This window comes from Impatiens glandulifera, chromosome 7 (genome assembly GCF_907164915.1).
Source record: "Impatiens glandulifera chromosome 7, dImpGla2.1, whole genome shotgun sequence".
NCBI lineage: Eukaryota > Viridiplantae > Streptophyta > Magnoliopsida > Ericales > Balsaminaceae > Impatiens > Impatiens glandulifera.
The window spans coordinates 7697420-7723578 of NC_061868.1; the positions used below are offsets into that span (position 1 = coordinate 7697420).

Below are 26159 nucleotides of genomic sequence, written 5' to 3' on the forward strand. Positions count from 1 at the left end.
AGTAGCTTAGTTGATAAAGGTTGTATTTGTTTTTGTTAGGTTGCAAGTTCGAAACATACCTCTAGCATTTTTTATTTTATTTTTAACCGTTTTAAATTTAAGGCGGGTCAACTCACAATCCGATCAAAGTATTCAAATTAACCACAACTCTCGACCCGGCAATCCGAACACTTTAAAAATTATATATATATATATAGATAGATTAGTTAGTTACAAAGTTGATCTTATATTAATATTAAAACGTCTCGCGTTTATCAAATTTGGTGTTGAATTTAAAATATAAAGTTTTTGTAGCCTAGTTGGTTAAAGAGTTGTACTTGTTTTGTTAGGTTGCAAGTTCGAAACATACCTCTAGCATTTTTAATTTTATTTTTAACCGTTTTAAATTTAAAGGCGGGTCAACCCACAATCCGACCAAGTATCCAAATTAACCACAGCTCTCGACCCGGCAATCCGGACACTTTAAAAATTAAGTATCATTATATATATATATAGATTAGTTAGTTAAAAAGTTGAACTTATATTAATATTAAAACGTCCCGCGTTTATCAAATTTGGTATTGAATTAAAAATATAAAGTCTTTGTAGCCTAGTTGGTTAAAGAGTTGTATTGGTTTTTGTTAGGTTGCAAGTTCGAAACATACCTCTAGCATTTTTAATTTTATTTTTAACCGTTTTAAATTTAAAGGCGGGTCAACCCACAATCCGACCAAGTATCCAAATTAACCACAGCTCTCGACCCGGCAATCCGGACACTTTAAAAATTAAGCATCATTATATATATATATATATATAGATTAGTTATTTAAAAAGTTGAACTTATATTAATATTAAAACGACCCGCGTTTATCAAATTTGGTGTTGAATTTAAAATATAAAGTCTTTGTAGCTTAGTTGGTTAAATAGTTGTACTTGTTTTTGTTAACTTAGAAGTTCGAAACATACCTCTAGCATTTTTAATTTTATTTTTAACCGTTTTAAATTTAAAGGCGGGTCAACCCACAATCCAACACAAGTATCCAAATTAACCACAGCTCTCGACCCGGCAATCCGGACACTTTAAAAATTAAGCATCTTTATATGTATATATATATATTATTTATTTTTTATAATTTTATAAAACAACTATATATTAATTTATATAAATATTTATCTTTACATAACCCCACATAAATAATTATTAAAAATGCAACCCTACATTAGATAAAATAATTAAATTCGGCAGCAATAAATGCTGTCATTTATTTAGCCAGACAGGACGAGGTTTTAATAAAACAAATAAATTCGGCAGTTGTGAATGACTTAATGTTAGTCATTTATTACTCATTCCTAAATATGTTACTATCTATGATTTATTATTTTTCAATTGCGCACACACACATATATATATATATATACACACATATATATATATATATATACACACATATATATATATATATATATATATATAGCTAAATTTTGGTTTGAGTTATTTAAAAAAATAATAATAATCTCACTCTTTTTATCTATTAAATTAATCAATTTATTAATTACAGTACTATATTTTAAATTATTATTATTTTTTATTAATTTATATATATATTAATATTTTTTAAATATTTTTATAAAAAAAGTATACTAACGTCTTCAAAATCAATACTAATCATCATTAATCATCATTTTTTTCTCTAAATTATTTTAATAACCCTAACTTAACATCTTCTTAGGTCATCTCCAACCCAAATACCTATTTTCAAACCCAAATTGTAGTAAACATTTCATCAAACAATAATGCATTTCCAACTCAAAAACCCAAACTCAAACTCAAAAAACTATCACAGAATATTCCTTTTTATAATAATTTTTAATTTTTTCAATATTATCTATATATTTATCTAAAATTACAAATTGAACCATAACTTTACAACAACTTATTAATTACTTTTAAATTCTAATTATAAATCAATTATTTATACAACTGCATAAAACAAATAAAACATTATTAAATAAACACAAATTATATTTCACAAACAAAAAAATACAACAAAACAAACCTTATTAAAACATACTTTCCACACATAAAATAGACGATTAAAACATACTTTCCACACATAAAATAGACGATTTATCATCAGAATGTCTTTTTAAATGTCTTTTTCAATTTCTTAGTTAGGTAATCAGAATTTTTTTTTCAATTTCTTAGTTATGTAATGGATTATTGTATTTTTTCGATTTTTCTACGTGTTTTATTTTATTAAAATTGTTTTTATTTTTTTTATTTTTTTTATCAATATTGTTTATTATTATAAATTTATAATACTTAAAAAATATAAAATATAAATATAAACAAATTTAAATATAAGTTAATCATATAAACAAATTAAAATTATCATGAATTAGATATATAAATAAAGTAAAATATAAATAAATTAAAATATAAATAAATTAAAATATAAATAAATAAAATATGTAAATAAATTAAAATACAAATAAGTTATTTAATTAATTAAAAACAAATTAAAAGGACTGAAATGAAAGTTTTGAAAACTTTTGAGTATGTGAATAGTGTCCCTGCAAATTTAGGTTTAGAGAAGAAAGAATTTGTAGAAAAACTCAAAATGCAGTTGAGTTTGCAGGTGGGTTGGATGACTAAAACCTATTATGGAGATGAGTTTACAAGTGGGATAATCTTAGACCTCAGGCTTCGTTCTCTAAAAATTTTTATTTTAACTTTTTAATTTTTTAATCAATCACTTCTCACAAATCACATCACTCATTTCATTAATCAAAATACTAAAATACCCTCTAATTTAAATTATTATTTTATATTTTATTTATATATATCAATACCTTTTAAGTCTTTCTATCAAAAATTATCATTATATTTTCAAAATTATTTTCTATCATTCAATTTTTCTCTCTCTTAAATTTTTAAAAAATTCATAACCGAATAAGGCTTAGTGTTTAAATTATACAAAACGTCTTAAACATTTCAAATACCGTCAATTTATTATTTATTTAATATTTATAAATAAATAAAATATTCAAGATTTTTAATATTAATTTTACAAAATTAATAGTCAAAATTCTAGTATCAATAAAATTTGTTAATTATATTAGTGATATTAATATTTTATTTATTTATTTATAAATAAATGTAACATAAATAATAAGTTTATTGCATTTGAAATTGTTAAAGACAATTTTTTTTTTAAAAAAAATTTAACAATTAAGAGTTCAAAATTATAGTTTCAACATAACATTTATGAAAAAGAGTATGACAAATAGGCCATTCTATTATATATATTATTATTTTTTATTATAAAAATGATTTAAAAATAAGATCACAATGATAATAATTATTGTTTTCATTCCCATATCTTCATATTCTTATTTATTATATATTAGATTTTGTATTTTTGGGTGTAAAATTTGGATTAGAATGGTGATTAAAGCAAATCAAACAAGTCCTTATGGTCAACGAACAATCTTCTCCGTTTTCTGTCTAAGGACGGCTTTCTTAGCATGTGATCGGAATAGTTTTTCTCTTTCCCTGAGGGTTTCATTTTTCTCTCTCTACAATCGGCAGCTAAAACGCGGTAGCTCTCGGGGAGAATTTTCTTGACCTTTCTCTTCCGAGATTCTACCGGTCAGAGACGCCGGTCAGAAATTTTCTCCATTTTTTTTCATATATCTTCATAGAGATCTAGTCATTGTATGCTTTCAATTCATCGGAATCCGTCGATTCACGGCATTTTATCGATTGAATTCACGGCAGTGGTGTATATCTCAAATTTCATGTCAATTTGACTCTGGAACGCAACCAACAGGTAGCTAGCATTGGATTTGACTCGTTTTTCATGTAATTAGGGTTTATAGTTTCTGGAGGAAGCAAATTCAGATGAAATGAAACCCTAGCATGTTGCGTCTGAGCTCTTAATTTATTCCGGTACGTACATATGGGTGTAAGAGAAGTGCTGTTGTGTCTCATTGTAATTTCTTGCGCATTCGCATCAACTAACGCGGATGATAACCTTCTAGTCTTCTCAGATTCAGAAGATCGTTTAAACCAGCACACGGTTAGTAGATTCAAGCCACTCTTTCGCATGTTCTTATTTATTTTCGTCTTCTTATTGTTAAATATTTCAACTGCAGGCAGAGATTAGTTGTAGGCTAGAGCTGTTAAACGCTAAGGAGGTTGAAGAAATTCCTAGAATTTACAATGATAGACTTAAATATCTCATGGATTTACCATCTGAGGATCGAAATCAAACACTTATTGATTGTTTAAGAAAGAAAAAACTTGCAGTTGGACAGCGTCGATTGCTTCAGAATCTCACACCGTCTCCTAGTCCTAATGCTTCGCCTGGCAATGATGCTGGAGGGGACTCGAAGGGGGACAATGGAAACAACAAAGCAATTATAATAGCTGTTGTTCTGACTGCAACATTATCATTTGGTGCTGTAGGAATTGTATTTTGTGTCTACACTATGATTCTGAAGAAAGGTCCGGATGATCATTTGAACGATCAGATACCTCTTTTCAGCTCAAGCATGGCCGAATACTCTGGTGGTACGTGAAACCCTAGAAGTAGAGTAGATTTTCATGCATACATCTTATTACTTTTAGAATCTTCCAAATCTAGTTATTTGCTTAAAGATACTAATACAATGTAATCTAAACAAAAGGAATAACTTACTTTTCAATGATTTGCTGAAGCAATCCTTTCTTGATTTAAGCTCAGTGTGACCTTTAGTAAGAATATCATCGATTTGATCATCAATCAATCCATCCGTTTGTTTCATTATGTATTGAAATTATTATCATTCTCAAACAAATTGTTCTTTTCAGGCTCATCAATTAAACAAAATGGATTAGGAAACTCCTTTAATTCAGGGATGAACGACAGTGCTTCGATTATCCATTCCGAGGCTGAAAAACCTCTAGAAGTTGTTGTCGACAACCTTAATAATTTGTCAACCGAAAATTTATCACCTTCTCCTCTAAAGCTTCCTCCCGGAAGGTTACCTGATCCTCCAGGAATGGCACCTTTAAAGCCACCACCGGGCATGGAGGACTCTGCACCACCACCTCCTCCTCCACCCATGTCAGCAGGTCCTCCTCCACCTATGCCACCACTTCCCCCAAAACCGCCATCAGGCATGCGACCTCCTCCTCCTCCTCCAGGACCGCCAGGAGGGTCTGGTCCTCGTCCACCACCGCCTCCATCAAATGGCCCTGGTCCGCCTCGACCACCAGGACCTCCGGGTGCACCTAGGCCGCCTGGACCTCCAGGCCCACCAGGTGTGAGGCCACCTAGAGGTGCTGGACCGGGAAGGGGTCAACGACCGGGTACCTCTAGTGAAGCTGATGATGCTAATTCGAAAACTAAATTGAAACCTTTCTTCTGGGATAAGGTTCTTGCTAATCCCGATCAATCGATGGTTTGGCATGAACTTAAAGCCGGTTCATTCCAGTGAGTAACTGGTTTATTTGTTTTCTTTGAAAAATTCATTAAAATCACAATCATTTTGATGTTTTGTTATAAACTCCACAGGTTTAATGAAGAGGCGATAGAGAGTTTGTTTGGTTATGCGGCGGCTCCTCAAAAGAAAGATAATGCTAAGAAAGATGCTGCCGAATCTCAACCACAGTACATTCACATTATTGACTCAAAGAAGTCGCAGAATTTATCTATTTTACTGCGAGCATGGAATGTCAGAACCGAAGAAATTTATGATGCTCTCCTAGAAGGTATATCGTCTGATCTCTCTATGTAACAACTAATAATATTGGTAATAGAAATTAGGGTTTACAATTGAAGGAGGTGAGAAATTAGTGAAATGGGATTCTTTGCTTTTAGCTTATTCATATCATAGCCTAACCCTACCATAATCTTTAAATACTTTCTAGTATCTAAGTAGGGCTTATAAAATACAGCCATTTAATGGCCCATTGACCTTATAAGATATAAATAACACATGACACTCTATGCTTTTGCCACCTACAAAGAAAAACAGTTATAACTGAAGTCTAAATTTGTTGAAATGTTTTGAACATATACCATTAGCTGGTGATTTGGTAAAGATAAAATAACTTAAAGGAGGTGATGTAGGTGGGTTTATTGGCTTTCATTTGAAAACGAGTTTGTATTGAATGGAAGTCCAAATACATTTGGTATAGAAGTGTGTTTGGTTGGCTAGAATGTAGTACAAATGTCTCTCACAGAAGATCTAATCATTTTGATTATTCTGAATTTGGAATTTTTGTAAATAAAAACAAATACATGCCTCCGTTTCCAAAAGGGATCCAACCCTAATCTAAATCAGATTGGAAAACCAACCATTATTTTCAAGAATGATCTTGTTATGGCAACTTGACATTTGTTATGTGCAAGTGATGATTCATTATTATGGTATTGATTATGCATCTATTTTTGAGATTATATGCATGAAACACTAACAACATCCATGGATGATGATTTAGGAAATGAGCTCCCAGCCGAGCTTCTTCAGACATTATTGAAGATGGCACCAACTTCAGATGAAGAACTTAAGCTAAGGCTTTACACTGGTGATCTCGCTCGACTCGGTCCAGCAGATCGTTTCCTAAAACTATTGGTTGACATTCCATTTGCATATAAGCGTGTGGAATCATTACTCTTTATGTGCACCCTTCAAGAAGAATCCACAATGGTTAAAGAGTCCTTCAATGTATTAGAGGTAAAAAGAACCTTTTTTTTTTATCAAGTTCCCAAACTAAATCTTAAGAGCTTATTTGATGTAGTTTTATTTTTTCTTTCAAATAATCTGATAATTTTGAAAAACCCTTGTTTGGTGAAAAAAAAGATTAAGCAAATGTATTTTAATCGATAATTTGATTTTAGAAGTGGTTGATGTAGAGATAAAAGAGATTTTGGCCTTGTTTGATAGAGATTATTTGAATAAGTTATTTTCAAATAACCCCGCATAATGTAGGTGATGAAAACTTAGGTTATTTGAATTAAAATACATTGTGAGGGTAAATACATAATGAATATTTTTATTTTATTTTAGAAAAAGGTATCTTTTACTACTTTAGTTTATGATTAAGTATGTTTGAATAATGCTTTATTTTAACATGATCCCAAATAGCAACGTTAAACAAGCTCTAAGGTATTGTTTCAAATAACTCTTTTTATTAGAAACAAAAATCTAGTTACTTGAGTGAAAGGACATTATAAGTATGAATATATAATGAATAGTTTTTTTTTTTATATAGTAGGTAATTGAATTTTTGTGTTTTTGATTATTTGAAGGCTGCTTGTACCGAACTTACAAAGAGCCGTTTATTTCTCAAACTTCTGGAAGCCGTCCTCAAAACGGGGAACAGAATGAACGACGGAACCTTCCGAGGCGGGGCCCAAGCATTCAAGCTCGACACACTCTTAAAACTCTCGGACGTAAAAGGAAAAGACGGAAAAACCACCCTCCTCCACTTTGTGGTCCAAGAGATAATCCGATCGGAAGGCATAAGATCGGCCCGAGCAGTAAGAGAGAGCATGAGCATGTCTAGCTTCAAATCGGAAGACATGCTCGGAGACGACACAACCAATCTGGACACCGACGAACACTACCGAAGCCTAGGTCTTCAAGTCGTCTCGAGATTGGGAAACGATCTCGAGAACGTTAGAAGGGCGGCCGCATTGGATGCGGACGGTTTAACCGGCTCGGTTGCGAAACTCGGTTATCAACTTGTGAAGGTTCGCGATTTCTTGAAAGCCGATATGAGCGAAGTGGAGGACGATAAGGGGTTTTTGTTAGCATTGAAAAGTTTCGTTAAGAGCGCGGAGGTTGATGTTACCTCTTTGCTCGAGGACGAGAAGAGGATTATGGCCGCGGTTAAGGGTACGGTCGATTATTTTCATGGGAAAACAGGGAAGGAAGAAGGGTTAAGACTCTTTGGGATTGTTAGGGATTTTTTGATTATATTGGATAAGGTTTGTAAGGAGGTTGGGGATGCCAACAAGAAGTCCAATCCGAATAAGAGTCAACGAAGAGAAACCGTCACCGTCGCACCACCAACACCGCCACCCGTAGAAGACAAGAAACCTTCTTCATCGGAACCTCAACCTCCTCCGGAGGCTGCTCCTCCTCCTCCGCCAGTGGAGGCTGCTCCTCTGCAGCCACCTGTGGTGGCGGCTCCTCCACAGCCGCCTGTGGTGGCGGCGGTTTCTGATCCTCGCGAACGGCTTTCGCAGGCAATTAAGGACCGTCGGATGGAGGATGACGACGACGATGACGACTACTCGGACACTATGACCTTGAGCTCGGACGATTAGAAATAGTTTTTTGGTTTTTTTTTGGGTAAAATATAGTTAAGTTATTATTTGATACGTGTGCCACAAGTGTGATTGTTGTTGTATAGTATGAAAGAACACAATTAATTCATTTTCTCTTTTCTCATGTTTTGAGAAAGAAAAATATTCAGTTTTTGGTTATTATTTTGATGTTTATTGTCATTAAAGAGCAAGTAATTATAAGAGAAATTGAAGCTTCAAACAACATTTATTAGCCATATAGGATTTCAATTTTGAGGCATCTTTGGTACACATTATTAGGAACAATCTTTTGGTCTGTTTTACCTATAGTAGGTTATGTTTTGTGTCTATTTACAACTTTGAATCCTATTCATCTCTTCATTTCTTGTCCATTGTTAATAATTGTTGGTTCTATCTCATTGGTCATTAATGTTTAGTAGCACTAAGAATACCCTTATTAAACAAGGACTATGGGCATGATAGTTACTCTCGAAAATAAACTCGAATAAGAGGTATATTTTGTACCGAATAAGTAGTAACTAAACTCGTCTGACTCTCCTTTATCAAATAGATTTAGTTTATAAGGAGAATATATTTATTGTGATTTTCCGAATCTTGACATAATAGATTATGCAAATACAAGCCGCAACCTGGACTCAACTCCAACGCGTTAATTCCCGTCAGGCAAATTCTTCATTTTGTTTCTATTGTATTGATCTTGATTATGCACATACAAGCCCAAACCTGGACTCAACTCCAACGCGTTAATTCCCATCAGGCAAATTCTTCATTTTGTATCTATTGTATTGATCTTGATTATGCAAATACAGGCCACAACCTGGACTCAACTCCAACGCGTTAATTCCCGTCGAAAGGCAAATTCTTCATTTCGTTTTCTATTGTATTCATCGTTCAATAAGTTATACAAAAGGCGGTCCTCCCTCTCAACAAACACAATACAGAGTCTGGATTTTGATATTTTTTTGAAAATTTTCAAACAATCTCGGCTCATTCCAACATTTAATACAATTGTCAAATTCTGCCATTAGGACATATAAAATATAGAGTCTAATAACTTAAACTTTTACCTAAAATAAATTCATTCACTAACTAAATAAAAATTATTCAGATATTACTTGCACAAGAATGTCTATAACTATTTTTCAGATAAACCCTAATCTGTGATTGTAACAAAATCAAGATCTTCAACATAAGAATTTAGTAAAATAGCATATCCATTAATCATCAGTATTAACACTAAAATCAAATATTAGAAACCCTAAACAACATCAAATTACTAATAATAAGCAAAAACTAAAACAATATCCATCATCCTTTCAACAAATCATCATCATCATCATCATTCACTCACTCATCATCAACATCAGCAGAAGCTTTCGAAGACCCACCAGCACCAGCCTTCTTAGGAAGAAGAAGATTATGAATATTGGGCATCACACCACCATTCGCAATAGTTACATCACCAAGAAGCTTACTCAATTCTTCATCATTTCTAACTGCAAGTTGAATATGTCTTGGAACAATCCTAGTCTTCTTGTTATCTCTAGCAGCATTACCAGCCAATTCCAAAACCTAATTTTAACAACAAGATTCAACAAATCAGACATAAAAAACCCAAACCCTAATCATGACAGTTTTAACAAATTGAGATGAAAAGATCAAAATTGATTAATTGGGTACCTCGGCAGCAAGATATTCAAGGACGGCGGCGAGATAAACTGGAGCTCCGGCGCCGACACGTTCAGCGTACTTACCGGCTTTCAAAAAACGAGCAATTCGACCAACTGGAAACTGTAAACCGGCTTTGCTACTCCTTGATGTTGCCTTCTTGGCTGCTGCTCCAGATCCCAATGACTTTCCTCGCCCGGCCATTGATTTGATTTGATGATCAAGGAAACGAAAGATACGACGAAGAAGAAGAAGAAGAAGATGAAGAATAGTGCGATGAAAGAATTTTGATTTAGGTGTTTGATATTATATAGGCCTTGAAGTTTAGATTTTAGCCAATGATATTGCACTACGCGGATCGTTCTTTATTTACCGTTCGATTATATTTTTACAATAATTACTCGGATCTATCTATCCAGGACTATGCTGAATTATGAATATATTATGTTTTTTAACGCCACGTCATTAACTTCAAGAATGACGTAAATATAGATTTTCCCTAAATATTGAAGATGAATCTCAATGATAGATTTATGTGATTTATTTTAATTAATTTTAGGTCTGGTTTGATTTGGGTTATTTAAATAACTCGATTATTTAAATGATTGTTGATGATTTTGAGAAAAATATATATTTTTTTTGATAAAAATACTAAAAGAGTAATAATATATAATGATAAATAAAAATAATAATTTATAATATATGATATTTTAGTATTTTGATTAATATATTGAGTAATGTGATGGAAGGAGATGGAGAATGAAGTCATATATTTTGATTTTGATTATTCAAATAACCACAATCAAACAAGGCTTTAGTAGCAAATTATATCTTATTCTAAAATATATTAGTTCTTTCATAATAGTTTTTTTTTTTTTTTTTTTTTTTAGAATTTATGAGTTTTGATAACTTCGTATTCGGATTTGGGTTATTTAAATAACCTGGGTATTTAAATGATTCTAAAATAAATTAGTTATTTCCTTCCTTTCGAGGAGTGAGTCAGGAAATTTAATTATTTTTTCAAAAATTTATAAATTTCGATAACTTATTGAGTAATTTATTATGTCATACTTTATATTTGTGATTAAACGAATATTTTATTATTTTTAATATAAATTGACCACTTTAAAAATAAAATATTATTGTGAAACACAACAATGATGGCACTATGTATCATTACATCACCAAATTAATTGAAGTATCCACCACTATACAACATTACAACTTATATATTGTGATTTATTGAAAAATAATTGTTAGCCTAAGTTTTCTTTAATATCACTAGATTTCATGTAACATGATAAGTTTATGTTACTATATATATATATATCACTCACATATGTACTAATAATTATGATAAACATAATGTATTTTAAGATAACTTTTTTAATATAAAAAATTGAGAAACTTATTTATTTATTTTATTGAAATCGAAAATGAAACGCTAAAGGTCAAACATGAATATTATTGATAGAAGAAGAAAAGAAATACGCAAACCTAGTCGAAAAAAGTGAGAGAAAACAATTCATCGTACATAATCCTCTGACATTCACACTAGCGATCGATGTTGGAATCACGGTTAAATTCAATCTTGTGAAACGATCCGATCGACACCAATATCTAGGGTTGAGCACCTCTCTTTGTAAAATATTTTAGGGGAAATGGTTTGGAGTATATGAATATAAACATTTTGTTGTTACAATTATGTATATATCTAAACATTTTCAATTTTAAGTTTATTCTAACATGTACATAAAAATTCTAATATTTTTATTACATTAAATTTATAAATGGGTTTTTTTCCCCTCATAATTTAATCAAAGCATTTGAGTTACAAAAAATAAAATTTTAACAAAAAAAAAAGAAGTGATCAGTTACAGAAAATACATAATCTATGAAGAAGGAGAAGCAACAGCTACCTCAGTAGTTGTCTTTTCCTTGATAACTTTCTTCCAAATCTCAACACTATCAATGATTTCCCCGGTTTTAATCAGGTAACGAACTCGGCTTCCATTCTCCAGAATCTTATGACCAACTCGACTAGCTACGTTCTGTTCTTTCGAGTAAAGCATCACATTCGAGCTATGAACAGGCGCTTCAACCTACCCACCAAAAACAAACAAATTCAACTTACGAAAAAAGGGAATGAGTTTGAAATGGGCAAAAGGGAATCAATCAAAACCTTGATTATCTGCCCTTTTTGTTTCTCAGTCTCATCCTCTTTGTCTTCCTTATTAGTCTTCACATGTTTGGTCTTCAAGTTAATGTCTTTTACAACAACTTTACTGTTGTGTTTGAAGATTTCAGTTATCTCCCCAATTTTTCCCTTATCGCGACCTGCTATGATTTTAACTGTGTCTCCGATCTTTACATGCACTTTCTGTAGAATTGGAAGACTGTTTGGCTTGCATTTCTTCCTTTCCCATCGCTTAAGCTGCAAATTAAAGACCAGAGCAGTTCTTGTTTCAGTTGGTTGCCAAATTGTTCTAGATATATAAATGTTTCATGCAAGTTTGATGAAGATGAAGATGAAGATGAAGAAACGACCACATCTACATACCTTCATCACAATCGGGCATGGCTGGTCGATTGGTCTGGCCTGCAAAGTAAATCCAACAATTACACATTTATTCAACTCTTTACAGTATAAATCTTCCAATTAAAGAAGACAAGTCCACATTTAATGAATCTCAATGAGAATATACTGTTTTTTAAACAAGAGAACTATCCAATACCCAATATCCAGTATGTTCATGTCCAATTCTGAGTTTGAAGGAATGAGAAAGATTGATGAAACATTCAAACAGACACTTTCCAAATTAGAACCCGAAGAGGAGACAGGCCAAGCTCGTTACAACCATATACAATCAAAAGACTGTCGAGGCTAGAATCCAACTTCTCTTATTCCCAAGAGGATTCGAGAGATCTTAACGAAAGAGCTAGCAAAGCCGAAGTATAACTCCAGATCCTTGGCGAAATTCTCTCCAAATTACAAGACGAAAAGGATGAGAATCTACTGCAGTACCAACAACACTGTCTCAAAAGGATATCGAATCTAGCCGAATTGATCTCTCGCTCAAATGAAGAGGCTAGAGACGTGAACAACAGGGCGATTATCCAGTATATTGATGAGTGAAAGACAGAGAACGATTATCCATCAATCATTCAGAAACGTCAAACACATTCTTGCGAAATACGAGGAAATAGTTCTGAAACAGAGAACGAGTAACTATAGCATCGATGCAATTTGAAAAACCTAGTTATGTTACATAATGCAGACCTAAATCTACTAGGATTAAGAAATCAATTCAGGCATTCAAGCTTCCTATTGTCGAAAGGTCAATTACTCGAAAGTGGAAGTTAATCATTTGTTCCTAACGAAATTAACGAAGGAATAGAGATTCGTAATCTGGAAGTGAAATTTAGCAAGCACAAAAATGAAGGAAGAAGAAAGAGTACCTGTGGTGGAATGAGAGCGGGTGAAAGACGTTGGCCAAAGAAGGAAGTAGATGAAAGAGAAAGTGTTGTGAAGGAGCTCTGAAGAGCTGCCATGGCGGACATTTTTCACCTTTTTTTCGCCGGAAACTGCTTCTGCAACTGGATAGAGAAATATGGCCGAGAAGGAATGGATAAGCAATCACTCTAATATAATGGCCTACAATGTGAAAAACTAAACGTTTGCTGGAAGTGGATCCAATTTAACCCGAACCCGTTTATACTGCATTTTTTTTATTTATTTACTTTTCTCATTAAAAATAAATGATTATTCTTTAAATCAATTTTCTTTTCAAGGAGATAAATAATTAAACACATGAATTTATGTTACTAATTCTTTGATATACTGGGTTGAGACAAAGATCATGTAATATAAATTAAAAGATCAATTTATACTTTTACTTATTAACTCTAGAATACTAAATTCTCAACATATTCTTTTATCCTTATTTATCTCATTTTTTTTTGTGTAGTGTTATACACGGTGAACTAGGTAACCCAGACATGTTTTATTGTAAGTAGGGGTGGCAATTTGAAACCGCCCCGCTGAAACCGAGCCGAACCGAACCGATTGGTATGGTTTTTCCCCGTTTTGACTGGGGATCGGGGCGGATCGGGGAAAACTCGAAATATGTTGACCGGGGTTCGGGGCGGGGATGGTATTTACATGCACCGAATCGATCCCCGAACCGAATCGAACCGATAAAATATAATTATATTTATTTAATAAAAATATATTAATTAATAAAATCATTAATTAATGTCATCATTACTTTTCTCTTTTTCATTGGAAACCTTTTTATCTTTCATCCCCTACACGCTATCTTTAATACACAATGTCTCTAATTATCTTTTACTTTTAATCTCTTCATCTTCCTCTCCTCTTCCTCAATCGTCATTACCATTTCTCTCTCTAGAATTTATTTTAATTTTAGTTACATCTTCTTTATTTTACCATTTCTCTCTCTAGAATTTATTTTAATTTTAGTTACATCTTCTTTATTTGATCCATGATTCTGTCTTGAATCTTGAAGATATTTTCAGTTTGAAGGTTAGTTGAACTCTTTGCGAATTAATGTGTACTCGCAATTGGTTATGCGAGTTTGAAAATATAGGTAATTTGAATATTTTATTGATTTGTTTTTAAACTCTTTATCCTATTAATAAATTTAATATATTATTCTTCATTTTTATTAGATGTTGATGATGAAGATGTTAAAGTGGAGGATGAAAAAGAGGTTATGAATTTTTATGATGTTATTAATCAATAAAATTCTCTTGTCTTGTTATTTATTAATATTCTTTTTTATGAATGTAGAATCTAATGTTATTAGTGCCAATTGAACATGGTACTAGCCTACTAGGTCGTTTTTGAATATAGTTATTGAACAATTTGTAAGTCATTATCGAATATCTTACATAGAGGTGAATACGACTTTTCATTTTTTACATTGTCACGATTTGACAAGCATTTTGAGTCTTTTATAGAACTTGACTAGAATCTAATGAGTTATTTCGAAAATTGTCGATGGCTATCGAGAGATATGAATCGAGGAGGCCAAAAGAATGAGACTTACAAAATAAATTTATGTCCCTATAAATTTATTGTAATTATCTAGAAATTATATACCTTAATTGCTCTTCTTGAAAATAATTGTTTTAACTTTATGTTTTTGTTATTTAACTTAAATAATTTTTATTTTAATTGCATGAATCATTTAAAAATAAAGGGTAAAACATATTTTTTTTTTCTTCTAATTTTTTATGTCTCAAACATCAACAACTTGCATATACAATAAAAGGGAGAAAAATGAACGCCTTACAAAGAATTAACTCAAGCTCAAACACAAGCTGAAATTTACAAGTGAGTCCAATGAATATGGAAAACATATAAAGAACAAAAGAATTAAATCTGATTTTTCTTCTAAAGTTCAAAGTTGTCAGCCGTCGTCATACTGTCCAACGATTCATCTCGGTTGTGTCGTTCCTTATGATCCAAGTCGATACTTACCTCATCGGTTGTCATCGACAATGTCTTCATTGGATTATGCTTTCTATTATTATGACCCTGTTTGCTAATGTGAGATAACGCCTGCACAATGTCCCTCATTGCTGGCCTCTTTCGAGGGCCACGGTTAACGCATTTATACGCAAGTGCTGCAACGTCGTTTAGTTCTTCAGAATCAAATTTCCCTTCCAGATTTGAATCCACAATTTCCTCCCAGTCAACCTTCCCTTCTGTACTACTCATCGCAGCCTATATATAACATACCAAATGGTCAATCGATCAGGAAAAGATGAATTAAGAACTTAACCGAGTTAACAAAAAATGAATTTAAGAGTGAATAAAGAACTATACTTACAAGTTCAACATATTCAATGAGACCTTGTTGAGGATTTCTACCAGCAATAAGTTCAAAAAGCAAAACTCCGAAGCTGTAGACGTCACTTTTCTTGGTGAAGGATCGAGTTGAGATATATTCCGGATCAAGATAACCAAAAGTTCCCCTTATATTGGTTACGTTCTTATTAACCATTTCCTCCCTAGAAAGCCCAAAGTCAGCCACCTGTTGTTTGAGTTGGTAATATTATTAAAATTCAACCGAAAATATTAACATTAGAAACATTGTCATATAGTAATATTATAATGGAAATAGGCATACCCTCGCTCTCATTGATTCGTCCAACAAGATATTGGAAGATTTGATGTCTCGATGAATCACCGGAGGGACGGCCTACGAGAACATAAATTATCCACGTGAGATTCTTCGTATACCCTTATTTATAAATCACAAAAACTTATAACATTTTGTGCCCTTTATGCAGTAAGGAAGAGGAAAATATTGATTGTTCATTCTCTATGTGTTTATGGAATAGCTAAGTAAATGTAAGGGTGATACGAATAACCAATTATCCAATCAACAATCACACATAAGTACATCATTTAAATCATCAACCAAAATACATTCAATTTTTTTTTACAACAAATCATTTTTCATCATATATTTTTACCACACATGTCCTTTTACTCAAATAACCCCAAATAACCTAATTATCAATAACCTATATCAAGCAAGGTTATTTGGAAATACCCACGTGGTTATTCAAATCATCCTAGATCAGACAAGGCCCAAATGCTAAAATGATCTTTTTTATTGTAACTATCTATGAGATCTGGACTGAAGAAAATGCAAGGAGTTCGAAGGCCAGGAAAACAGATGAATAGACATGAAAATCGATTGCAACAAGTTGTGATTTACACATATAGTTTTAGTAAGTGGATTATGTGCAAATGACAGGGGTATGGAGACTAACTCAAGAATCATCTCCCTGCATTATCCCAAATTCCTAAGCATTTATGTGGAAAATATGGAAATTTTGTTTATTTTGCTTTATTGATTTTTAGTTCCCAAAATAATAGAAACTTACTCCATCATGAAGATACTCCAAACCCCTTGCAACATCTAGAGCTATTTGAACTCTCAATTCCCAACTCAGAAGTCCATGCTTTTGACCTGAAGAACATGAAACATGTAAACAAATTGCAAAAGGGAATCCTATTTTTTAATAGTTTGAACCAAAATAAGTAATTAACTTACTATACAAGTGGGAAGCTAGACTGCCTTTACTCATATAGACATAGATGAGTATATGTTGACCCTTTTCAGCACAATATCCCACCAAGTTCACTAGATTTCTATGATGCAACCTTCCCAAAAGTATGACCTACAACAAGCAATCAAACCAAATATATGAAACGGTCACTTTTGATTTTTTTAAAATTTAACTGTCATTAAGTCACTGACCTCGGTTTGAAACTCTTTCCCCCCTTGTTTAGAATCAGTTGCAAGCATTTTCACGGCAACTATCTCACCCGTTGACATCTGAGCCTTGTAAACTGGACCAAATGCACCTTTTCCTATTAATGTGGTAAAATTACAGGTTGCCCTCTGTAAATCTCTGTCCAAGTAGCCAAAAGAAAGACAGCAATTTCAGTTACACAAGAAAATAACATTCAATAATAATGAATTCATTTGAAACCATCGTTTCTGTAATGGATCATGATCTTATTAGATACGGATGAGATTGTGTTTGAAAACATGGGTGCATCTGATCTTAGTCCATCCCACATACATATCTAAATATGTCTAACAAAAGGGTTAGGGCTCAATACAAAGTGTCAAAATTTCACAATAATTGAATCATGGACTAGAGAAATTGTGAAGGTGGATTGATTTGTGGTGTATCAAGCCGGTTAAGCCTATCATGATTCATATCCACAAATTAATTAGCGATTTCACAATCAGATCCAGATGCAAAAAATGTTACCAAATGAGGCAAATGTACTCCAGTGTGGACAATTGAATAATTGGAAATCTGAAGATGAACCGATTCTGGTGTATCAAGTTAGTAATGTCTTTCATACCATATCTTGATCCATTTCCATAAATTCATCGACGGTTTCTGAACCAAATTCAGATCCAGATGCAAAAATGTTTCTAAATAGGGATAAGCAAAGTATAGGACTAACCATACATTATCGGCTTCAAAGTACAATTCCCAACATAATAAAGCTGAGAATTCATTATAAACAAATAATACTCACTTGTAAGAGTACTCAAGTATCCCAGAAGCAGCGACAACATTCGTCTTTCTAAATCCACCAAGCCACAAATGCATCTCAGTCCCACCAAGAGTCTTGGGTGATTCCGTCCCAACAGAGGAGTCCGATAATTCTGTACAACAATCAGCTCCATTTGCACGAATAGGTATAGTAGCAGCCCTCCTAGAACTACTATTACCAATCTGTGACCGTCTTCTATGATATCTGATACACAAGAGTGTCAATAGAGCCAACAACACTCCAATAACTACTCCTATAGAAATCCCGATAATCAGTCCAGATGACTCCTCTTTCATCTTCCAACCACCTCTCTACTTAAATCGGTTACTAAAACATATCAATATTGATAAACCTGTAAAGATAAACATAATCTTATAGATCAACAATCTCACTTATTTGTAAAATTTCCTTCTAAATGTAAAACAAATATAAGATCCAGCAGCGTATTACAAGTTTACAACTACAAAAACAAAAGGAAATCAACTTTCAACAGAAAGAGCGCATCAGATGCTAGAAAACACCAATCAACAGAGAAACAATAGCCTGTATGAGTGTATCTACTCGATTTAACATCACGACGGTTAGATTCACTTCGTCGGAAACGTTGAACCTAAGTTATCTATCTACATGCTCATTTCAGTCTAGATTTCGAGCAGTTTCTCAACTACTATAGAAAAGTAAGACTAGAAACAACAAAAACAACAGAAATAGTAAGTTGAAAAGATCAGATCAGGATTGAGGACATAGAGATGAAGAAGAAGAAGAAATACATTTGCATTTTACCTGTAAAGAAAGTGAAGATGAAGGAATCTGGCAGCAAGTTACGATCCGTTGATGATCAAGTGAAGAAGACAGGTAAATTATAGTGAGAATTGGTAGAACTGACTGTAAAAGTTTAGAAAATTATAATTCAGAAATGGTGTGCTCTGTTCATGTATACAGTTCCGTGAATCGACGTTTACGCGCCTATCTTTCTCTCTCCTCTCTCTTCTCTTCTGTATTTCTTTTTTTATAACTATTTTCGTATGATTACTTAAGCCGGACATTAAACTACTTTTAGATATAGTTAATTACTTTATTTTTAAATATTCAACAATAATTAGGGTTTGTTTGTTTCATGACTTGAGTGTTTTTTAAAAAGAAAAATATAATATTTTTATTTCTCATTTCCACAAATATTTTGTCCTTTGTTTTTCTCACTCTATTAACATTATAATGGATTGTGGACCACCCTACACCATTTAAACTTGAAACTAGTAAATATTATTGTTTTTGTCTTAATGTGTTTGATGTGAGTTATTTGTATTTGGATTTTTTTAAAATAATGCATTATCCCATTATTAATTATCAGTTAAGACATATTGTCAGAAGTATTTTTAATCGGATGTTCTTCTTAATAGACAATGTGATGATTCTTGAGTTGATTTCTTACCTTGACAAGATATGAAAATAGAGATGGTCAAGAAGTTATAAGATTTTAAATTTCTTTAATAACTAGTTGTTGTAAAATGTGTTGCGGAAAGTGGAGACGACACTTACTTGCTTTTGCATTGCAAATGAGTGAATGTGAATTGAAACCTACTTTGAAACATGATTGATATTGAGTGAGTGATGGCTTATTAGTTATTAAAGTGTTTTACTATGAACTCAGTTGGATTGAGTCAACGAGTCTTTATTCCGATTATTTTATGATAGACCATTTGACTCAAAAGTAACTGTATGACGTTTAGTGATCGCGATCGACCGATGTGTTTACTCCACAACGTTATTATTATAACGATATGGGAGATCTCTTTTGGAAAACCGGTGGAGACTGTCGGAAAATTCATAGATGTTTTTGAAAATTTGCGAGCTCGTTAACGTTAAATTTTATGTTATATTTTTTAATTGGTTAATATTTTTTATTTATGTTTTGATTGTTGTTCTCAAATAAATAATCTTGTTGTGTTTGATTACCGTTAAACCCTCGTGTTTTTTTATATTATATTTATCTTTAAATAATTGTCATTTTTTTTGAAAAAATAAGACAATGTAATAAGCAAACACATCTAACCATGTAACATCATTTCAATTATATTATAAGACTATTTTTATTTTATTTTATCAATTAAGAGTATAATATAAAAGTTTAAATTTAGTTAGAGTTTGTATATATAAAATAAATATAATAATTCCCTAAGTCTTTAGGCTCAATCTTAACTCATAAGAATAAAATAAATTTTCTTTATTTTGCTAAAATAAAAATAAAATATGTTATATTTTGAATATATACCTTTTCAAAGTAAATATCTCAATTACCCTTATGAGATAACTCAATTAAAAAATGGAGTATTATTAGTATTGTGATGTGAAAGATCAATAAAATCCTTCTTATTTAAATGAAAACTTTTAGTACAAATTAAATTTGATATTTTTTTTATCTATTAAATAAGACTTTTTATAATTTAAACCTAATATAAAGATAAAGTGTCCATGAATCCAACTCAATTAATAACGGACAAATAACATTAAATTTGAAAAGATTAAAATGGTTAAATTCATTATAAGGTGAACTTCACATAATGATGAAGCTTTTAAGTTTGAATCAAAGTAATATCATTGAATTATTCATATTCAAAGGTGGGAACATATATATATAGAAGTTGGACAATGGTGGGTACATGCATGTTTGATAAAGGGCCAAAAAAATGAAATTAATAAATAAAGAAATGAAATAAAAAGAGTATGCTCTTCTTTCTATAACTTTCTTTACCCGACATGAGAATAAAGCAAATCATATTACTTTGTCTTGTTTGGTAACATACAAATAATCTCAAAGGAATGGTCATTTTATAGAAGTCGATCTTAAAACCCAAAAAGGAAAAAAAGAAAAAAAAGAAAAAAAAAAAGAAAAAGACTATTCAAAGTAGTTCAATTAAGGTCTCTCTTTATGCAATTTTGAAAATCCAACCACCAATGGAGGTTGTTTGATGATTTTATAAGGAAAAATATAAAATTAAATAATAAAAGGTGAAACCAATTCATTAAATAATTAAAAAAAAAAACGCAACTATGATGTGCAAGAACGATCCATAAATTCAAGATTGGGTGAGTTTGAAAAAATTTGGGATGAATTTACAAAATTAACGAAAAAAATTATGGATAAAAGTAAATTTTGTATTTTTATTTAAATTATATTTCAAAAAGCTAGTGTATTAAAACTAAATTTTTCAAGACATTAGAGAGTAATGTCACATTTGTATTTTTTTTTTGTTAGGTTGTGCTAACATAAATCCGCCCTTGACTATGTGTAAAATAACTCATACTTAAAAGTACTATATATATTATCCTTATATATTTTTTTGTTAATTAATGGTAAAATAAATAATTTAAGATTATCGTGTTCTAACCTTAATTTTGAAGTAATAAAATAACAATATTTTAATAATAAGAATTTTATTAACTCATTAAATTAGCTTAATAAGAACAGTTATTTAATTTAACAAGTATAAGTTATGAGCTTAATAGTTATTAAATCAGGAAAAATAATTACAAAAACTTAAAATGGAAAGCACACAACAAATTCAAATGGAAACTCAAAACCCGGACCAGAAATCTAGTTTTCTATCATATTTTCTAACATTTAATTAAATATTTTGTTTTTACAGGTTTAAAAACAAAAAGGAAATACAAATTTTAAATATGAGAAATGATATTTTCAATGCGAAAGAACAACGAAAGTAAAACTACGAATTTTACCTGACATGTCACGTTCCCTATACGTCAGAATAATAATAAAAAAAATATATAAAACTGAAATGTGACATTTCGGGATCCGAAATATGATTTTTTGAAACATTTCGGGACCCAAAATATGAATTTTCGAAACATTTAGGGACGGGACCCGAAATATGAAAATTTTAATTTTCTTCTCCTAACCACGGAGTATTCCACCTCGGACTACGCATTCGCTGGGATTAATGCTGAGTTAATCCTATCTTTTTAAATATATATAGATAATTGACTAAAGAAAATGTCCAGCTGTGACAACATATTGAATGAGACATTTGAGGCAAATGGTAGTTTAATTAAATGACAAGAAATAATAGTCAAATTAGATTTGATTAACTTAAGGCTTTGGTCACTATCTATATTTGTTTTGAACATACCCATTGCCAAAAGAATCTTCCAACTAAAAAAATCAAAGTCTTATCTAATTCTAAGATCTATTTTATAGGAACAAATATTAAATACTTTACTCAACTACTCATACAACTTTTCATTACTTCACATTATCCACCAAACTTGTAATAAATACCAATTATAAATTATTTGAAAATAACATTTTATTATCGGGACACTCAAATGGACACTCAAAACCCGGACGGACGAGAAATCTAGTTATTCGAATATTAATTTAGATACAATACTATTTTGAAATATACATTATATATTAACAAATTTAATAACATTTTTTTTTTTTGTTCAAACTCGGTTGTACTTCAATTTCATGTATTTTCAAACATAACCTATGACAATAATGTTACACCTATTTCGCTATTAATTATAAAGTTTGGTTGGATTATTTATAACAAAGTTCATTATTAGTTTATGGGATATTTGAGTCAATCTCTTTAAGAACACCCACTTGATTAAGTTCCTTCATATTTGCTTAGTAATTATATAAGTTGTATAAAGTTAATTTACAAGTCATTGCCTAATTATATAAGTTTGGTATTAGATACAAATTATAAACTCCAAAGATACATATTACCAACTCAATATAACGTTTTAAATTAAAAGACATGGTGATATACAAAATACTCTAAAAAATTAAATTTTTTATCTTTTCAATTAAATTGATGATACTAACTTGTTTTATCATTTTTATTTAATTATTTTATTTTATATACTATTTTATTATATTATAATTTAAATAGTTAATCAATTTTAAATTAAAATATATATTATCAAGCCACTATAAGCTAACTCAAATTACAAAGCCTTATTTAAAAGATGAGATGTTTCAAGTTAAATTCTTACTAAAACCTTTTAAAATTAAAGGAATATACAATAATGTTTTTTTTACGATTTTAATATGTTAGTTTACCTATCTTGTTTCTTTTTATTTATTTGTTCTTATATTTATATTAAATAATTTCTTCTCAGTTTATGTGAAATTGAGTTTATTTCAATGCAATCACTAGGTTTAGAAAACAATATAAATTATTTCCATTCAAAATAAAATATTAAAACTTGTTGATTATATTTTGTACTTCTCTTCTAAAGCAATATTTGTATTATTAATAAAGCAACTAATAATTATTCTTTCTTAGATTTTTTTTAATTTAAAAAAAGTTACCATATCACAATTTAACATATTTTAAATAAAAATCAAACTCTTGACTCTAACTCTTATTTAAGTGAGTTACCTCCATTTATAAAAATAAAATAATAATTAATAATAATAATAATAATAAAAACATATTATCACTCTTTAAATTTGGTCACGTTTGACATTTGATCACTCCCCATCTCAGAAGCACATTCTCACATGCTTAGCCACATGCTGCTCTCTTCTTTCTCTCATTTTATTTTTATATGGACTAAAATGAGTAGTTTAATTAATGCTCTTATTTCTAACTCGATTTACAATATAAAAAATATTCTAAAAATCCATTTGTTTCTCTTATGGAAAAAAATGGGGGTTAGAAATGTCACACTCAATAAAGGGTTACAAAGGTAATAAAGTTATGAGATTTATCCTATCATAGTGCCATACCATCCCAATATTGAGTTATGAACCTACCTGATTTACAACGATTCTTCAGCGGAAGCAAGACCACGAATCCTACGTGGCCTTGCCAGCTAGGAAAGAGAAAAAACAATTTTTTTTTTTTATTTTTCACCAACAGAGTTTCATATTTTTGCATTTCTTTCTCTCTCTGAAACATCTCCGGCATAATTTATTTCTCTTCTCCAGCATCATTTATTTCTCTTCTCCGACTACATTTATTTCTCTTCTCCGACTGCATTTATTTCTCCCATAAAACTTCTCCATGGTATCCTTTTTAAGGATCTTGATTATTTGTTTTTATAGATCTAGGGTTAACATTTTACAGATGTATTTATTTATGGATTTATTTCAGAACTGTTTGAACTTTCAGGAAATCGAAGCACCGAATTTGAACAACCCAGTAGATGAAGAACTTAACCTGAACAAATCCACCCCTGTTGAATCCGAAAGGTACCCGATTGCCCGATTGGTATAAAAAATGTACATTTCAATGTGTCAAAATGTCCCAAAACCTACAATTTCTGGACCTGAAATTATAGTTTCGGGACTAAAGAGGGTCGTTTAAGGACCCTAGAGGGTCATTTCGGGACCCGAAATGGGTGGTTTCGGGACAAGAAATGGTCATTCCTTGTCCCGAAATGGTTGGTTTCGAGGACAAGAAATGATTATTCTTTTTCCTGAAATGGTTGGTTTCAGGACAAGAAAGGGTCATTCCTTATCCCGAAATCGTTGGTTTTGGAACAAAAAGGGTCATTCCTTGTCCCGAAATGGGTGGTTTCGAGAAAAGTCATTCCTTGTTCCGAAATGGTTGGTTTCGGGAAAGAAAGGGTCCTTTCTTGTCCCGAAATGGTTAGTTTCAGGACAAGAAAGAGTCATTCCTTGTCCCGAAATGGGTGGTTTCAGGACAAGAAAGAGTCATTCCTTGTCCCGAAAAGGGTGGTTTCGGGACAAAAAAGGGTGGTTTCGGAACAAGAAATGGTCCTTTCTTGTCCTGAAATGGGTGGTTTCGGGACAAAAAATGTTCATTCCTTATCCCGAAATGGTTGGTTTCGGGACAAGAAAGGGTCCTTTCTTGTCCCGAAAAGGGTGGTTTCGGGACAAGAAAATGTCATTCCTTGTCCCGAAATGGTTGGTTTCGGGACAAGTAATGTTCATTCCTTGTCCCAAAAGGGTGGTTTCGGGATCTGAAAAGGTGGTTTCAGGACCTGAAAGGGTGGTTTCAGGACCTGAAAGGGTGGTTTCAGGATCCGAAATTGTAGTTTTGGGACCCAAAAGGGTTGTTTAGGGACTTATTTCTTACGGTTGAACTTAATTTTTGCAGTCACATTCCTAGTGTTGGTATGACATTTTCCTCCGAAGAACAACTTCTTGAATTCTACACATCATATGCCCACTTAACTGGATTTGGCATTACCAAGTTAGGGAGCAAAAATGTAGGTGGTAAGAGGAAATACTTCAGCGTTGGTTGTGCCAAGAGTTTTATGAAAGAATCGAAGGCCAAAAATAAGTTTCATCAGCCTAGACCAATAACGAAGACAGAGTGTAAAGCAAATATTAATGTTGTTGTTCGAAATGAAGGGGAATATGTGATAACAAGTATTTCTCTTGAGCACAATCATACATTAAGCCCTAAGAGAATACGTCATGTTAGATCCTACAAAGTAGTTGACGGAAATGTAAAGAGAAGATTGGATACAAATGATGAAGCTAAAATAACTGTGGCCAAAACATTTCAATCACTTGTAATTGAAGCTGGAGGGTATGAAAACATGTCTTTCGATGAGAGAACATGTAGAAATTACGTTACAGAAACACGAAGGTTGAGGTTAAGGAGTGGGGATGCTGAAGCACTCACTAATTATTTCTTAAGAATGCAAACCAGAAACTCAAACTTCTTCTACCTTATTGATTTGGACGAGGAGTCCCGAATTAAAAACGTGTTTTGGGCAGATGGTAGGTGCAGGGCTGCCTTTGAAGATTTTCACGATGTTATCTCTTTCGATACAACCTATTTGACAAATCGCTATGACATGCCGTTTGCTCTGTTTGTTGGGGTTAATCATCATGGTCAATGCGTTTTACTTGGATGTGGGTTATTGTCAAGTGAAGATTCAAATTATTTCACTTGGTTGTTTAGAACTTGGTTGAAATGTATGTATGATAGACCTCCAAATGCCATAATCACATACCAATGTCGATCCATGACGATTGCAATTGAGAAAGTATTTCCTAAAAATCATTATCGATTTTGTTTGTGGCATATAATGAAGAAACTTCTTATAAAACTTGGAAG

General features: G+C 31.7%; 4 protein-coding genes across 4 annotated transcripts; 1 reads left to right on the top strand and 3 right to left on the bottom strand.

Moving 5' to 3' along the window:
- The first annotated feature begins 3508 nt into the window (after positions 1–3508).
- Positions 3509–8465, top strand: LOC124945400 (formin-like protein 5). The gene is made up of 6 exons (XM_047485828.1): positions 3509–4061; positions 4138–4555; positions 4835–5459; positions 5541–5737; positions 6470–6705; positions 7281–8465. Exons 1-6 carry the CDS (start codon positions 3942–3944, stop codon positions 8301–8303), a joined length of 2619 nt encoding a protein of 872 aa, XP_047341784.1. The 5' UTR covers positions 3509–3941; the 3' UTR covers positions 8304–8465.
- Positions 8466–9476: 1011 nt separating this feature from the next.
- Positions 9477–10255, bottom strand: LOC124945628 (histone H2A.6-like). The gene is made up of 2 exons (XM_047486092.1): positions 9984–10255; positions 9477–9875 (listed from the first exon to the last, which is right to left on the bottom strand). Exons 1-2 carry the CDS (start codon positions 10173–10175, stop codon positions 9651–9653), a joined length of 417 nt encoding a protein of 138 aa, XP_047342048.1. The 5' UTR covers positions 10176–10255; the 3' UTR covers positions 9477–9650.
- Positions 10256–11720: 1465 nt separating this feature from the next.
- LOC124945042 (50S ribosomal protein L24, chloroplastic) lies at positions 11721–13605 on the bottom strand. The gene is made up of 4 exons (XM_047485408.1): positions 13431–13605; positions 12532–12570; positions 12154–12405; positions 11721–12073 (listed from the first exon to the last, which is right to left on the bottom strand). Exons 1-4 carry the CDS (start codon positions 13530–13532, stop codon positions 11864–11866), a joined length of 603 nt encoding a protein of 200 aa, XP_047341364.1. The 5' UTR covers positions 13533–13605; the 3' UTR covers positions 11721–11863.
- A 1637-nt stretch (positions 13606–15242) lies between these two features.
- On the bottom strand, positions 15243–19040 carry LOC124945161 (calcium/calmodulin-regulated receptor-like kinase 1). The gene is made up of 8 exons (XM_047485547.1): positions 18874–19040; positions 18073–18442; positions 17273–17426; positions 17066–17192; positions 16896–16981; positions 16130–16201; positions 15830–16033; positions 15243–15723 (listed from the first exon to the last, which is right to left on the bottom strand). The coding sequence occupies exons 2-8, from the start codon at positions 18384–18386 to the stop codon at positions 15391–15393; spliced, it is 1290 nt and encodes a 429-aa protein (XP_047341503.1). The 5' UTR covers positions 18387–18442; positions 18874–19040; the 3' UTR covers positions 15243–15390.
- Between the last annotated feature and the right edge of the window lie 7119 nt (positions 19041–26159).